The sequence below is a fragment of the Nuphar pumila genome, chromosome 17, assembly GCF_984573655.1.
Source record: "Nuphar pumila chromosome 17, dmNupPumi1.hap1.1, whole genome shotgun sequence".
Classification (NCBI taxonomy): Eukaryota; Viridiplantae; Streptophyta; class Magnoliopsida; order Nymphaeales; family Nymphaeaceae; genus Nuphar; species Nuphar pumila.
Window position 1 is genome coordinate 78,111,770 of NC_143265.1, and position 16,750 is coordinate 78,128,519.

The following is a 16,750-nucleotide window of genomic DNA, read 5'->3' on the forward strand; positions in this document are numbered from 1 at the left end:
ATTCCTATTAATGATGTGGTTGATCACCTGGTTGTTGATGCACAAATTCAAAGTAAACCTATTGTAGACAATGCAGAAGAGCACGAACAGGATGAATAGGTTCAACTTGAGCCTCAAGAACAACCTGTTTGGAGATCTACAAGAATTAGAAAATCTACCATAAATCCTGATTATGTGGTGTACCTTCAGGAGCCTGATGATTTCATAGATATAGATGATGACCCGTTGACTTTTATGGAAGCTGTTGAAAGCAAACAATCTTCGCACTAGATAAAAGTCATGAAAGAAGAGTTGGACTCTATGGCTAAGAATCAAGTGTGGGAACTTGTCGAGTTACCTAAAGGAGTAAAACTCATAGGGTGTAAATGGGTCTTTAAGACTAAAAGAGACTCCAAAGATGACATAGAGAGACATAAGGCAAGATTGGTTGCTAAATAATTCACCCAGATGGAGGGCATTGACTATAATGAGACATTTTTTCTTGTCACAACTAAGGAGTCAATGAGGATAATTTTGGCCTTTGTAGCTCATTATAACTTAGAGCTACATCAGATGGATGTGAAAACAACATTTCTCAACGGGGATCTAAATGAAGAGGTATATATAGAACAACCTCTTGGTTTCTCTAAAGATGATCATCTAGTTTATAAGCTTAACAAATCAATATATAGACTTAAACGGGCCTCCCAACAAAGGTATATTAAATTTTCTCAAGTCATTGTGACTTTCAAGTTTACAGAAAACATCATTGATCGATGTATATACCTTAAAGAAAGTGGGAGTAAGTTCATAATATTGATGTTGTATGTGGATGACATTTTGCTGGCAACAAACAATATAAAATTACTTATAAAGACAAAACAGTTTCTTGCATCATATTTTGATATAAAAGATATGGGTGAGGTTGCTTATGTACTTGGCATAGAGATCCGCCGAGACAGAGCAAAAGGCTTTCTAGGCCTCTCTCAAGCATCCTACATAAATAAGGTATTAAAGCGATATGAGATGGAGAATTGTTCTCCTGATACGACACTCATATCAAAATGTAACAAATTGAGTCTAAAGAATTGTCCACAGAACGAAATTGACAAAGCACAGATGAGTGCTTATCCATATGCATCAATTGTTGGCAGCTTGCAATACGCGCAGACTTGTTCTCGTCTAGATATTTCCTTTGCAGTAGGGATGCTTGATATATTTCAGTCTAACCCAGGCATATACTATTGGAAGGCTGCTAAGAAAGTCTTGCGATATTTGCAAAAGACAAAAGACTATATGTTAACGTATCATAAAGTTGATCACCTCGATGTTACTGACTACTGAGATACGGACTTAGGAGGATGCCTTGATAGTAGAATGTCTACTACTAGGTATGTTTCCTTACTTGCTGGGGGCGCGATCTCTTGGAGGAGTGGAAAGCAAACGACCATTGTTGCTCACACCATGAAGGCAGAATTCATATCATTGTACGAGACTATTTCGCAGGCCATATGGTTGAAAAAACTTCATATCACAGTTAAAGGTGGTTGATTTCATCGAGAAGCCACTGAAGGTCTACTGTGATAATGAAGTTGCAGTGTCCTTTTTGAATAACAATAAAAGTACTATGTCATGTAAGCATATGAAATTAAAATACTTTGTTGTTAAAGAATGGACAGAGAATCATCTAGTGTATATTGTTAATATTGGTACCAAAGAGATGATTGTTGATCATCTTACTAAAGGGCTAGCACCGGGATTGTATTCCGAACTTGTATTGAGGATGGGCTTGTTAAACTCTTTTTGATATATGCATATGAATAAACTGATCACATACAATTTATTGATTCTCATTATAGTTATTATTAATCTCATAAGGATTAGAGATTTAACTAAGCATTTGTATAATAGATTTTAAAGGTCAATTTATTCATCAAGCAATTCCCGTAAAGTTTACTAGTTTATCGTCAAAACAAGTGAGAGAATGTTGAGATAAGCCACTATTTGTGGTAGTTACCCACGTTTTGGTAACTTTTCATTTTGGTGTTCCTTCCGATAAACATACATGGAGGGAACGGTTACGCTAACCAATCCTCTGTTGCAGCTATAAAAAGGGTATCCATGAGCGACCATGCATAAATGAGCGTAAAGAGAAAAACGTAGAAAAGGGTTAAGGCAAAAATATACTTTTTTGAGTTTTTTCGACTAAAAAGGGAAAAAGAGATCCTGCTCACCGAAGGAGCCTGCGCTCATTGGAGGGTTGTAGTCCAGCTGAGAAGCGAAGCTCATCCCGTTCCAGCCACCATCGCCGACCACTAGCCATCATCAGTTTCCTCAATGGCTTCTTCAGGTACCCCTCCACTCTGATTGTATTATGCGCAACTACCGGATCCCAACAAGCCGAAGTAAGGTTACTCCCTTGGAGTGAGGAGTAAGTCACAGTTTTACACTGCTAGAGAAGCCATTGTAAGTTAGCAGGCTTAGTCCAGCGCGACAAGGCCCCTTACTCCAGGGTGGTTTCTTTATTCTTCGTGAACAGAAAAAAACTCTGATGTTCCCTCAAAAATTGCCTCTCATGGTTGTAAAGTCTTCGGGTATCAAACTCTCGACATGATTTAGCTTGATTGCCTTAAGCTGATCCACCTGGCCAGGGAGAGCAGATCAGGTGATTTGTCAAATCACTTTTAGTGATTTGACATCTTCACCATCGATTGCTTCATCCCACAGGGACCTCATGGTTCTTGTGTACATTGTGGACGGTAAGGATGCCAAATCGCTTTTCTAAAAGTGAATGGCAGATCACTTGATCTGCTCTCCACTCTTTTATTGTTTGGTAAGGTGGATTTGGGTTTGCGCTGTACATCAGACCTGAATTGGGTCAAAATATGGTGAAGTATTACTCCATGTGCGCCAAGACTTGGGCCCACAAGAAGCAAGGAAACAGTTTTAATTGAATCCCATTTAGCACCATTTCTTCCTTTAGGAAAGAAAGCACTTGGTATGCCGTGACTAAAGGCTGGGATTGGGAATACAATGCAACCACTGTCCTCTCATTAGTGACCCAGTGTTAGGCACAGAAAAGCAAACCGAACAGCTCATGACTTAGCGCTGGTTCAGCACATTGAGTGCTCGTTCACACTTGTGAAATAAGCTCAAGTCAAGCCATGAGCCGTTTGTGTAGATCATAGAGCAACTAAGGGATGCTCAGCCTGCCTCAGCTCATATAGCCTCAACATTTATATATACATTGTAAAACAAGCTCCACGAGCAGATCCACTAGTTTTTCGTGTCTACTACAAGTAAACAAAGAATGTGTGGCTCGCAGCTTGTGTGGTGGTTTGCACGTATGTCTGCAAACAGGCATTCTTCTGCCTCGCTCGCTGACATTTGATGGGTTCATCCACGAAATAAGCCTCGCAGATACAACATAAACGAAAGGTGCAACCTGCAGTTTGCACCATCTGCTCGGTGGCTTGCAAAAGAGCTGTCTACTTCTTGGATCTTTGTGAGACCTCACAGAAATGGATTAGCCAAAAGATGTTTTTCCACAATATTCCCACTGCACAGGCTGATAGCTGAAGGGTGAAACCGAACATTTTGGCCGGTGTTACCTTGTAAGTTTCCACTCAATCCAACACCAGAACAGAGTAAGGCCGTCCTAGTCATTAGGACCAAGTGGTTCGCACAAACAGGGGTTCGACACTCCTAATGTCGATTTTAAGTGATGTCAAGGTTAGATATTGGTAGAGGGAGCGAACACACACACAGAAGACTAGCTTTTATATAAAACAATCATCATTTTCATTTATAGGGGGGAGGCATACTTTCTCGTATCTCCCATATCCTACGATCAAGTGTTGAATTCATGCACATAGATACAAAAAAGAACTCTCTTACTCAAAAAAATGGGAACAGAAACTTGATGTGAACCTTCCAATCATCAGAGAACAAGCTCTCTCTCTCATGAATCAGTAATTAGCAACCGTGCAGGAAGGAAGCAATGGTGCAAATAATACATATATTCGGCTTGCAAAGCACTTTTCCTTTATACATTAGCATCACATGTATTTTAAAATTTGAAAGATTTACAGCTCCGCTGCTTAGGTAACTCAAACTAAATCCTTCTTCTATCCAATTTATGCTCGTCAGCAATTAGAACCCCTGGTTAGTGTTCACCAAGAGTGCATATACCATTGAAGCCGTGGCTACAGGAGCAATGAGGCTTGCATCTGTCAAATCTTGGTTTCTCGGTGTGCAAATCGGTTGAGCAGATCCGGAAGATTGTCATCTTCAAGTAGGTATCACTTACGATGTCGACGTTTCGGTTCAGCTCTCGGACGTTTTTCGTCCTCCCAATCACGATCATATGCTCTGATCACTGGTTAAGGCTGTATTGTCTCCTCTTTAAGATGAAGTCAGATAACACTTGTGAAACTTTACAGACTGAATTCGTCAATGATGTTTACATGCACACTTTTTGGCATTTCAGGAAGTATTCACGAAATGAAAGTAAGGCTGCGTTTGGAAACTTACACTTGAGGATGCAGCTGTGAAATCCACAACGTCAAATAGGAAGTGATGGAATTAGCAGCTCCACTAACTTGTTTGGGAGTGCCAGCTGTGGATTCACCAACTCCCACCTTACACTGTTTGGGATGGAGACCGTTCAGCTCATGCATAACTGGAGAGGTGCCCATTGGAAGTGGTGTGTGGCATCGGTGTAGCAGCTGCCAACTACCACCTCCTCATGGTGGCAGCTGGTTTGAGGAACTGGCGTCGGCAACTGCTATGCCAATTCCACTTTTCCCCATATTTCCATGCCTCCCAAACAAAGGAGAACATTGTGGATTCCACAAAATCTCTCTGTGACCTCCGATCGAGAGTTTCCAAACAGAGCCCAAGTTTCTTTATTTGGATGTAGACCTATACCCTCTCATTTGGAAGAAAATTGACAGCAAGATAGCATTTTCAAGGATACGGTTCATTATCATGGCGATTAATTTTGCCTGCAGCTTCTTTCGCATGCATTCTTGACATTTGATCCTCAATATATGTTGTCCTTTGCAATATGGCTCCCTTCCGGTCATTTTGTGATATTCCAAGTGGAAGTTGGGGAGGAGGAGGAGTTGACAATAAATAATCACCAACAGCTTCTGACGAAAGGTGCTCTCTTTTAAGTCGACGCCTCTTAGAAGCTGCAGTAGCATCAACATCCTCTTTCATTATGTTGCCTTTGTCCCGCTCCCTCTCATCTGCCTGCATATATGACAACAAAAACCATGATAGAAACTTAGGAAATAGCAGGATTTTGACAATGATTACTAGCAAAACATCCATCATGCACCAAAAAGGAGGGAGCACAATCAGCGACAAAGCCATTGGAGAATGGATAATTAGGTGCTCTTGAGATTGAGGACAGAAACCTCTGAAGCAACAAAACTTCCATGAATCACACAGATTTATGTTGGCTAGAGAACACAGAGGTGAAATGTCTGAAGGGATTCCTTTTAGAAAATGAAGCACAGGAACAGCTGAATTCAAAATTAGAGGGAGAAGCAGCACTTTGCCATAATAAAAGATCTATCGCAGATGCAGATTCTTGGGTCATTATCTTTCACAAGAATTTTAGGTTACATGATGAGCAACTTTTCAGTTTCAAACACACCAAAATTTGCAAACAGGAGGCAGTATACAGTACCAGAACTTGGACAACCTAGCACCTATGCTACCGAGAGATTTAAAGCCATCAAAGCAAAGGGGATAAAGAGAAAGGACGATGTGTGGGATGATTCCCCATGTAGCGACAAATAAATCAACAGACAAAATCTTCTCATTGCAACTTAATAGTTTCAATAAATAATATTAACCAAAAACAAACAGCAAAAGATTTTTATGTTCTAAAATCCAAAAGTAAAGATCACAGACCCATTTTACACGGTTACAAATTACAAGATATTGCTATCCAGAGGGAGTTTTCCCAATTAGAACAATATAAAGGGCATATTGTTTGGAAGTATAAGATGGAGTATCTGCAATGGACCATGTCATTTCTGAAGAAAAGAATAAAACTACTATTATTGTGTTTTGTGGTTGATGTATCAGGTTAATAAACAGATAAAATAATGGACAAAGTCAGCTAAAAAACAAGTACAATTGGCTTACCTTCATTGACAGGACATCCCGCTCATCACGCTTTCTCTCTTTCATGTCCTCCTCTCTTCTGCGTTTAGCATCATCCAGTGAAGCAATCAAAGTCTCCTCAGAACGTCTCCTTTCTTTGTCCTCGTGTCTGGGTGACAGCCTCTGCATGTATCTGGTATTACCAACCCTCCTATCAGGCTCCTCATCTCTTCTGCTAACAGAAACTGACTGTGGGACGACATTTGGAGGCAGTGGAGGCGGTGGTGGCAAGCTTTGCCCATGAAAACGATCTTCTGAATGAGATTTTTCAGCAGAGGGTTCTAGATAGCGTGGTTTATTACGATCATCTTTGGTACGCTCGTCCTTATTCTTATCAAATGCCCGATCAAGACTTCTATCAGTTCCTCTCTCTTGCATTCTGTCAATTGACTTTTCCCTTCCGTATCTCTCAGTAGATCTATCTCTAGACTTGTCAGGAAAGGCATCTTCACCACGAGATTTATCAGGTCGTTCACGGTGGTCTCTATCTAATCTCTCGACTTTCTCTTTTGGTCTATCCATGAGCTTCTCCATTGTTCTAGTGAGATTCGGTTCATGATTACTAATCCTTTCATGATCTCCAGTGTGAACCTTCTCACTCAATCGCTGATCCACAGCTCTTTCCCTATCAGAGTGTCGAACTTCCAGGTTCTCTCCATCCCTTGCATCACCCTCTCCCTTTCTCCGTTTATTCAATCTGTCAACTTCTTCTACAGAAGTAGGTCTCTTCTGCTGCTTATCTACATTTTTTACAGCAGATGCAGATTCATATGGAAGTGGAGAAACTGAGGATCGGTGAGTAGTGGACCTTGACACCTCATGAATCTCAGCTTCGTTAGTATCATTTGCACCAGAATTTCTCAATTCCGTAGATCTAACTACATTGTCGATCTTTGGAACATTAACATGTGTATCTGTGCTTGTTCTATGCGATGTAGCTGAAACCTTGCCAGCTACCGTACCAAGACCATTGCTAACAGCTACTGCAGAAGCATTAATTGTTCCACCTTGCCTACCCTCTGCTAAAAAACTTGAGGATTCTCTATCACCTGCTGAGGACAATGGAGCAGTCATCCGGCCAACAGATTTTCCAGATTTCAGATCGTCTTTCACCAATTCCTGTTTTGCTTGCTTTGTTACACTCTGAGCCATGCGCTTTATCTGAGATCTTGACTGGCAAGCAATAAAAGAAAGGATAACAATAAGAACCTAAAATAACATTTTTACAATGTACACTCGCAACGATGCAATTAAAGTCGAATTGCACCTGCCTGACCTGATTGATGGTTCTTTCACTATTTTAGATGAAGGAGATCCCAGTAACCCCTCACTTAAAATTTTCAAATATACCTCTATTTTGCACCATTCATTTTATATAAGAACAGACCAAACATTCAGCAAATCATACTCCAAAAAATAAACCACCTCTTCTCTAGATAGATTAATAAATCTGACTGCATAAACAATAGTAATGTACCTTGAATGCATAATCAATACTCATTTCACATATCAGACAATTTGCAATAGAAACTGAACGTGTGAAGCTTTTATACAATGGCTATTAGATGCCTCAACTACAAATTTTACTCTACAGGAGTTAAAAAATAATGAAAATTTATGCATTATCCAGAAAAAACAACAGAAAATAAAATCCTGCTTGTTATGCATACATCATCAGATCCATGTACTTATTTAATCTGTTTTGGTCACGACAGAGGGAATATTGAACAATCAGACCCGCAGACCTCCCTTCCTAAAAGTTATTTACAATGACTATTCACTGTCTGATGGACAAAGTATCTGATCATACTGAAGAGGGCTGAGAGTTTTTCTAGAAAGTGCGTGGCCTTGCAAACCTTTTGCTTGCTTCTTTTGTAAAAGCTGTTTGCATGCCAAAACTTTTTCAGGTTAATGCTTGATATAGCACAAGCGCATGTTCTTGGGTGCCGATGGCAGACCAACGACTATCCCAAGTTGAGAGAGAATGTAAGCATTAATGAGCAGACTAAAGTAACAAATTCCTTGTATAGTTGGTAATGGACCAAACGTCATTGGCTAATATACACAGGACATTGCATTTTGGGTGGACAATAGTCAAACGAAAATGGAAAACGTCTTGGGGAACAGAAATGGAAGGGGATTTTTTTAGGCTCATGTCAACTGGGAAACATGCACAAATAGCAAAAGTACAAATACAAAAATATGCATAAAGAATCTTATAAATTTATATAAATAAAGTGTTGAAATGCAACACATGGCTTTAGAATGCAGATAGAATAGATTCAAGAAAGCCTAAACTCATTGCCTTTGTGCAAGTCAAAAATTATTTCATTTCAAAACAGTAACTTATTAATTTATTTCATTTCACAATGACTGCTGGAAATCACAAACTTGAGTTTGAACTTTGAAAGGATAACAAAATATTCATATCATTATCAAATTGATAAAAGTGTAAATTGAAACTTTTTGAGGCACAAGGTAAATTTTGAGGAACAGGAAGAACACACCTCAGATTCCACAAGAACTTTTGGTGTGACCTTTGTCATTGATTCTTCCAATACGGGACCTTTAGCAACTTCTTCTGAATTCTTCAACATGCTAGATGCTTTCTGTGCGGCAGTCTGTGCAGCAGCAGCAGATGTACTTATTCGAGGCTCCAAATTACTTGTCAAAGTGTTACTTCTTGTTTTAACTTGTCCCGCCTCATGTTTTTCAAGTGTCATACTTTCTGGCTTTTCGAGCTTTCCATCTACAGGTTTCAGCAATGGCATCTGATCCTTAGTAGGATTTGCTGCATCAGGAGTTTGAGATGCTAAAGATATATTTCGGGTCACAGCAGTATCACCCTGAGAACTTGCAGGAGCAGACGTGTTTCCAAGAGGCACTGCATTGCTAACCAAATGTTTGGCTGGTGAGGCTGCAGGTTTTAGATCAACAAATCCCATCCCAAATTCTTCTTCTGAAACCCATGAGCTCTGCAATTATGTGAGAATATCAGTGACTTGACATGGACAAACACATGCAGAATAAAAAAGCTAAAATAGTTTAACAAACAGTAAGAAAAAAAATAAGCACATAAGCTCAATAACTTTGCAAGACACTATGCTGAAGCAGCTGAACAAATATCAAAATAAGATCACCTTTCTTGCAGCCAAAGCTGCAGCTACACCTGTAGCCAAGACCTTCAGATCTTCTCGCTCATCCCCTTTAATTTTTGCTACCTGCAGTAAGATGTCTAAGATCACACTGGGCATCTTAATATAAGATGTGAAATTTATATACACATACATGTACAAGTATATATATATATATATATATATGGGAAATCATGTTCTTACACTAGAAAACCACGAAGCAAGGTGCGAACAATAGCAAACAAACCATACCGAACACATTATATAGTCAGATTGAGTCAAACTGCTTGCACCCATGATTTCCAGCTAAATAGTTTCATACCTTCATTAGTAACACTATAATACTATATATATAAAGGTTGTAAGTATCATATCGTAACCCGTATTGGTCGGGCCCAAAATAAGATATGTATTGCATGGTAAAAAAGCATAAATTTTGAAAAAAAATCAAAATTCTGAAAAATCAGAAAAATAGCGAAAATTCTGAAGTCTAAACATCATAGCACACAAAACAATTATGAAATGCATAAAATGCAACCACAAAATCACATATGAAGCATTTGTGTCTTTCTGAACTGCATAAGACATCATCAAACATCAACTATCTCACAAGAACAATGCAAAATATTAAATATCTTGCAATTAAGAACATGGTACAAGACTCATACTTTCATATTACATAAACAAAAATATCATGGCAATAGTTGCGCTAGATTTTCAATCGGCTTTCACTCATTAATTGAGTGCCCCATTGCCATGTCGGATCATCTGAAGCGATCTTTGTTGGAGTGTGGAGTCAGATTTCTACCTTAATATAAATCTTTAATTTCTTTTGCAGGAGGCAGCACCCCCCCGAGGCGAAAAGTTTTTGGAGAGTAACTTCATAATTTTATTCATAATAAATATTTTTTACCTTGACCTATTTTCTTGGGTGGAAAATTTGTGGAAATGCACTTTTTTTACCTTAACCCACTTCTTTGGGTGGAAATGCACCCTTGACGAAATCACGAAAACCCTCTCCCCAACGCAAAGATTGAAACCCAAAACGGTCTCACGACTGGTAGGGTGCGTGGGAAGCTCTAGTATGTTCTATACAAATAAGGGTTTCGGCTCTCAAAATCTCTTCAAAACCAAAAAATATAAAGGCACGATTTTGCCCATTTTTAAGTCTGTAGGCACCGTATCGTATGATATGGGTCATATTGTATGATACGATACGGCACCGTATCATACGATACGGCACCGTATCATACTATACATGTGATACACCTACGATACAAACATTGATATATATAAATATACACATGTACTAAATTGTTTGTATGTACAATCTAGTTGGAATCTAGTGATGCAAGTTGTTTTGACTCAATCTGATGCCATACATGTGTTGAGCATGCTCGATTTAGTGGGAACCAACTGTTGGGTTGTGTTTTTTCAATGGGAAACATTTTTTGTCAGAAAATTTTAATGCATTTACAAACATTGATTTTTCAATCACCAGAAAAACTGCTGTCATCAGAATCCGACAATCCAAATGTCGATCCCCACTAAAGGGACCTTGTAGATCACATCCATAGGGGCAGATTCAGTTAAAGAGAAACAAACAAAAAAAATTGCAAAGTCGGTTATACATACAAATGATTTTAACAAATACATACATATGTGTATATATGTATGTAGATGCAAATCTGTGCAACATTCTTACCCGCTTTTCAAGATTGATCCCACTCTTTTTCGTAACAGGGAAAACACTGGATATTTTTGTCAAAATTATGAGAGCGTTTCGGATTTCCATATATTCAGTTGACTCCAAGCACTGGATGAGAAGTCGTGTGATTCTCCCACTCCACTTCCAGTGTACCTGGTAGAAACAGGAGAAAAGTGTCAAACACACTAAAACTTTAGTTAAAGAGCAGCAAGTATCAAACCTTTTTAAGCATATTACAATACATTGCAGTATTTTGGAAAATGTCAAAATGCAACAATATATAGTTTTACCATTTTCTATACACAATATAACACTTAAAATCATTACAATTATGTCAGCCCTTATACTCAAGGAGCCTTCAATAAAAGGGGCCGCCTTTGAATTGTGTCACATAAGGTTTCACAAGTCAAGTCCATGATTCTTGCTTGGTTGCTCCAGCCTTCGTGTTTGTTTGCATCACCCTACACATAATGATGGACGAGGAGGTTTCATGAGCCGAGCTTCTCGTTATCTAACTTCTTCACCCCCGTGCTCCTAGCCAATTTTTTCTATCAAGCAGGAAGAGACAGAAAAGAGGAACAACAACATTTTCTCCAAATGGAGAACAAAAAGAGTGACAACGAAATGAATGGTTCAATGAAAAACATATTCTTATCTTGGTAAGGCACAGGTTATTAGAACATAAGTTGGTCTCAAGGAACAGAGTTTGACAATGAAGACAGAGGGTTAATAACAAAATTCCCTTATCTTGGTAAGGCACAGGTTATTAGAACATAAGTTGGTCCCAAGGAAAAGAGTTTGACAATAAAGGCAGAAGGTTCAATAACAAAATTCCCTATCATGGTAAAGCACACGTTATTAGAACTACTAAACCTAAATCGGCTCAAATCCAACCACAAAATGTCATTTTATCTAGGTTCTGGTTGGGCCTTACCATAAAAGGCCCTAATCTGACAAGATTGGGTGGAGGATGCCGCTTGTCAACCATGGTTAACCCGCAAATTAGTTTCCTAATCTTGCTCCTTAAAATAGTAAATTTTGCAAAGTACTTAATATAAGTCAAAGAAAACAAAAATTTCAAAATAATCAGAAGTTCATTGCTGACAAATTGTCATTTCAAATGCTCGGCACTATGAAGGCAGCATTGGAGAGACCCATCACACTGTCAAACGTTTCCTCTAATCAGCAACCTGGGACTTCTTCCAAAATCCTTTTGGTTTGAAACAAACTTTCCAAAAATCCCCAACTCACCAATACTTTTGTTTGAAATGAACTTCACGAAGTCCTTTAAGACTCATGAAATCAACTCAGCAAAAACACTCATCAATTACAAAATATTTAATAATTGTTTATATATGTATGTTATACTGAGGGGTAACCTTATCTTTCCAGCCATTCTAGAGTTTCGTGTTTGTATTCTTTTTCGTGTCCATATTGTTGGACATAGTGATTTCCTTCACTATACATCAATGAAACTAATAAATAATATAGACCATGATAATAATATATTTGAATGTGATGGATCCGCACAAGAAAAGTATTGCACTATGCAACACAAACGAAATAACAGATAAACCAAAATCCAAAAATTATGCACAACCTACATCAAATAGTCATTGAAGTCAAGATGAATAATACCCGTATAAATTGGCTATACGTGACACGCTGACTGTTTGGATCTCTGTAGTAGACAGCGAATCCTGGCATGTTGCCACATTCTCTTTCGTAAATTATGTCACTACTCTGCAGAAAAAGGGAAGAATATTCACAATCCAAGAAACAAATAAAGAACATCATAAGGAACGGAACTAGTATCTCAAATAAATGTCAGATTGACATGAAATGAGCATAAATATCAACAAAACCACACGGAAACATCACCTTCCAATAATAAGCCATCTTTAATGTCTCATACAAAAATCTTCCCAATCTGCCTGCTTCATACTCAGTGCAGCAGCAGATCATTGGTTGCAGTGTTTTGCATATGAGAACATCAATGTGATTGACAGTGTTAAAAAATGGGGTACCAAGAGTGTGTAGCTCACGCACAAAGAAGGCACAGTAGACTGCATCAGGCATGCTGAAAATACAGCGAGGAAATATACATCGCTGAAGAAACTCCATGTTAATCTTCAAAGTATCAGGACAGGAAGTCAGCCATACATCCTTCTCACATGAAAGTCGCCGACGCACAGATGCTACATGTTCTTCATGATTATGGTATTCATTAGTCAACCGATCTAGTATCTCTTGAACTCGTTCCTTTTCTTTCTTTCTCTTTGTGATAGCTGAACTAGAATTATCTGAAAGCTCCTCAAGGGCCTTCAAAGAACCATGCTGCTTAGAAATCTCGGAATCATAACGATGTTTAGGTACATACAGATCATAAAGTGTAAGGCCCCAAAAGGTAGCATACAAATCGGGGGACAGGCTGTTCCATGCTTTTACAGGCAACATTGATCGAACTGTACTTAGAAGGTCGGACCACCTGCATGTTAATTTAAGCAAGAATAATAAATGCAAAGTACAGCAAACAAAACTATGTTGCATAAAATACATGTAATTTGACAGAAAGGTAATAGCTGTGGTGCATTCATAACATATTAAGTAATAATAATGAAGCTGCTAATGATGATGATGACCATAATGACAATAGTAATGTCCATGCAACAACAGTCGGTGCATATATTTGAAGGAACATTACAGTAGAGGTTTCTGAGACCATCCAAGATCCAAAACCATGTCATCAGAAATGATGGGATTTTCCAAATCTGTATCTGCAATTATTTCCCCCCCAGTATCACAAGGCCAGAAGATGTCAGAACCCCTCGAACACTTGAAGAGCCTCATCACAGGCCGGTATATCAAAAATGCCACCTGGAAAATCCAGATCACTCATTTGAAAAGCTATATTAAGAGGGCATAAACATTGGAAGGACATAACATAAATGAGAACAAAGTACAATTCAGGAAAAAAAAATATTTTAGAGATTTGCACCAGGTAGAGCAACCTCAATAAACAGGCTGCCCAAAGAAGAGGAGGGTTCCTTACAAATGTAATAAAAGAAAATTCATACCTCTGGATCCAAGTGATACTTATGAATAAGATCATCCAATGTGGGAATCAACTGAGCATATGCTGTACTTGGTGTTACCGCACTAGAAAGGAATTCCACATATTGGAGAAGTGACCCATGGCATCTATCAAACTGCTCGCTAACCACCTTAATGTATTGTGCATCTGCATTAATGACAATCCTGAAACATATAGGTTACAGCTATCAGTATTTTCAGCTAAAAACATAAGAGTAGCAAGCCAAATATGATGCCAGCTAGAATCTTACATGGATCGGTGTTGGGCTATCAGCAACAAAAGAGGAATTGCCAACTTAGGCTCATCCTTGGACAACAATGCATCTCTTAGCCTATTTGTTGAACGAGTTAATACCTACAGAAGAACACATCAATCAAGATATGGCCATACGGAGTCATTTTCACCATTAAAGAGCAGATGAAATGCCAGAAACAGCAAGTGTCCTCATCTAATTTGGAACTATAATATTGCACATTCAAAAGCAGTGAACAAGAAATGGGGAATATGGCCATATGGAGTCACTTTCACCATTAAAGAGCAGATGAAATGTCAGAAACAGCAATAGTCCTCATCTAACTTGGAACTATAATACTGCACATTCAAAAGCAGTGCACAACAAAGGAGGAATTTCGTTTTTTCAGCTGTTGACATTCAAATGAGCGCACTTGGATGCAAATGCAGGTCCATCTGTATGGCAGTATGCATGCAGGCATGCAGAGAATTATGCTGCCAAAATGCAATTTGGCTTTTACCTTTCTGATCAAAACACACACTCACTGAAATTCTAATAGGTCCATGTAGTGCTACATATTATGATAAATTAGGTCAAATAGTACAATAAAATTGCAGCCAATGCAAATACATCTGGTAATGCTATAAGAGAAGCAATTTTATACACTGATTTCAAAAGATTAAAAGAAAATTAAAAAAAAAGCAGATTCATATGTCTATGAACCAATGAACTGCATAGGAAATATGTGGGTTTGCACATTCCCCTTAGCCCAGAATATTATGGATTCTGGATTTCTTTTTGTTAATTAAATCATAGATTTTTTTACTTGAATTTATCAAATGACTCCAAAAGAAAAAAGCAGAATCTGCCGATAATTGTAACCTACAATTTCAAGTAATATTGCATATGACTAAAAGATTCTAGTATCAATATTACAATAACAGTAAACGAGATATAAATTCCTTAGATATGATGGAAGTAATCAATGATGTAAGTATTGTACCGTATCGTACGATACATATCATAACTATAGTCTAACTCGATACAATACTAGTGTGTATTGTATCTGTATCGGTTGTATCGTACGATACACGTCCGGCGCACTTTAAAAGGGCCAAAACTCGACTTTTTAAATTTTGGGTTTTAAAGACCTCCCTAAGGCTGATTCTCGCATTTGTGTAGAGAGGCCTTTAGAGAAGAACCCACGTAGCCTAAGAAGCATGAGAGCAATTTTGGGGTTGATTCATGCGTAAGGGAGAGGGCTTTTGCGGATTTCTCACATAAGAGTGCATTTTCATCCTTTTTTCACTCAAGAGAGTGGGCTAAGGTAACAAATCCTTATTTTTTGCTTCCCATTGAATTTTTTTAAGGGAAGATAGCATCAAATGATCCAACATGGCAATGGGGCACTCAAGTAGTGAGTGGAAAATGATTGAAAATTGAGTGCAACTATTGTCATCATTGTGTTTCGGGTGGTATCTATCGGTTGAAGCATCATTTAGCCATAACACATTACAATGTTTTCCCTGCATGCCAAGAAATTTGTCGGATGCCGTGAAAGAAAAATGTCAACAATTACTCATTGGTCTGAGAGAAAAAAGACAAGAGTGAGCAGAAATGGTGTATGCAGAGCCTTGGTAGGATGTGTATGATGAAGATGAGTTATCTACTTCAAATATTACAGCCCCTAGCATAACATCAGGAGAAGAAGAAGATAATGATGATGATGATGATGATTGAGGTTATATTTTTTTAAAACTTGATTATTTAACACTTAAGCATATGTAAACTTGGTTATTTTGTCTTTGTTTATTTAATATGAAAGTATGAGTCTTGGGTATGTTCTTAATTGCAAGATAATATTTTGCATTGTTCATATAAGATATGAATGAAATAATATCTATATTGTTTGATAATGTCGTATGGTTGTATTTTGTGCAATTCATCATTGTTTTATGTGTTATGATTTTTTTTTAATTTTTGTTGTTTTTCTGCTTTTTCTTGATTTTTTTTTTTGGAAATTTTGAAAAAGTTTTATTAAAAAAATATGAATTTTTACGATACGCTATGATATGTATCTAACGTTGGGCCCGGTCGATACAGGTAACGATACTCTACTTACAACCTTGGAAGTAATAATAAAAGACCAATTTGTGGATAAGGCCTTCAAATAATCAACAAAATATATTTAGGTTGAAATGCCTTGTCAAGAATTAGCACAGGAGTTTAAAAAATTAAAATATGCCATGAAACCACACATGAAAAAGCTTGCATGATTGACAATGCAGAATACCATATGCTTATTAGTGTAATACAACAACAACAACAACTACGCCTTCATCCCAAAACAATTGGGGTCAGCGATATGAACCAAAAAAGAAATTCATTTTGGGTCTTCCACATGAATCCTTTTCCTCCAATCA

The 16,750-nt window shown here is 38.0% G+C and overlaps 1 protein-coding gene across 2 annotated transcripts in view; it reads right to left on the reverse strand.

Annotated features, from left to right (window-relative positions):
- Positions 1 to 3,756: 3,756 nt before the first annotated feature.
- Positions 3,757 to 16,750, reverse strand: part of THO2 — a 52,700-nt gene continuing 39,706 nt past the window's right edge. For both annotated transcript variants that reach the window (XM_089993176.1, XM_089993174.1), the window contains 11 exons: positions 14,346 to 14,449; positions 14,079 to 14,259; positions 13,706 to 13,878; positions 12,883 to 13,489; positions 12,640 to 12,744; positions 10,999 to 11,154; positions 9,300 to 9,380; positions 8,667 to 9,134; positions 6,142 to 7,332; positions 4,958 to 5,235; positions 3,757 to 4,350 (listed from right to left, as the gene is read on the reverse strand). In XM_089993176.1, the coding sequence (XP_089849302.1) occupies positions 4,281 to 4,350; positions 4,958 to 5,235; positions 6,142 to 7,332; positions 8,667 to 9,134; positions 9,300 to 9,380; positions 10,999 to 11,154; positions 12,640 to 12,744; positions 12,883 to 13,489; positions 13,706 to 13,878; positions 14,079 to 14,259; positions 14,346 to 14,449 (3,414 nt within the window). In that variant the 3' untranslated portion in view covers positions 3,757 to 4,280. The remainder of the gene's footprint in view (positions 4,351 to 4,957; positions 5,236 to 6,141; positions 7,333 to 8,666; positions 9,135 to 9,299; positions 9,381 to 10,998; positions 11,155 to 12,639; positions 12,745 to 12,882; positions 13,490 to 13,705; positions 13,879 to 14,078; positions 14,260 to 14,345; positions 14,450 to 16,750) is intronic.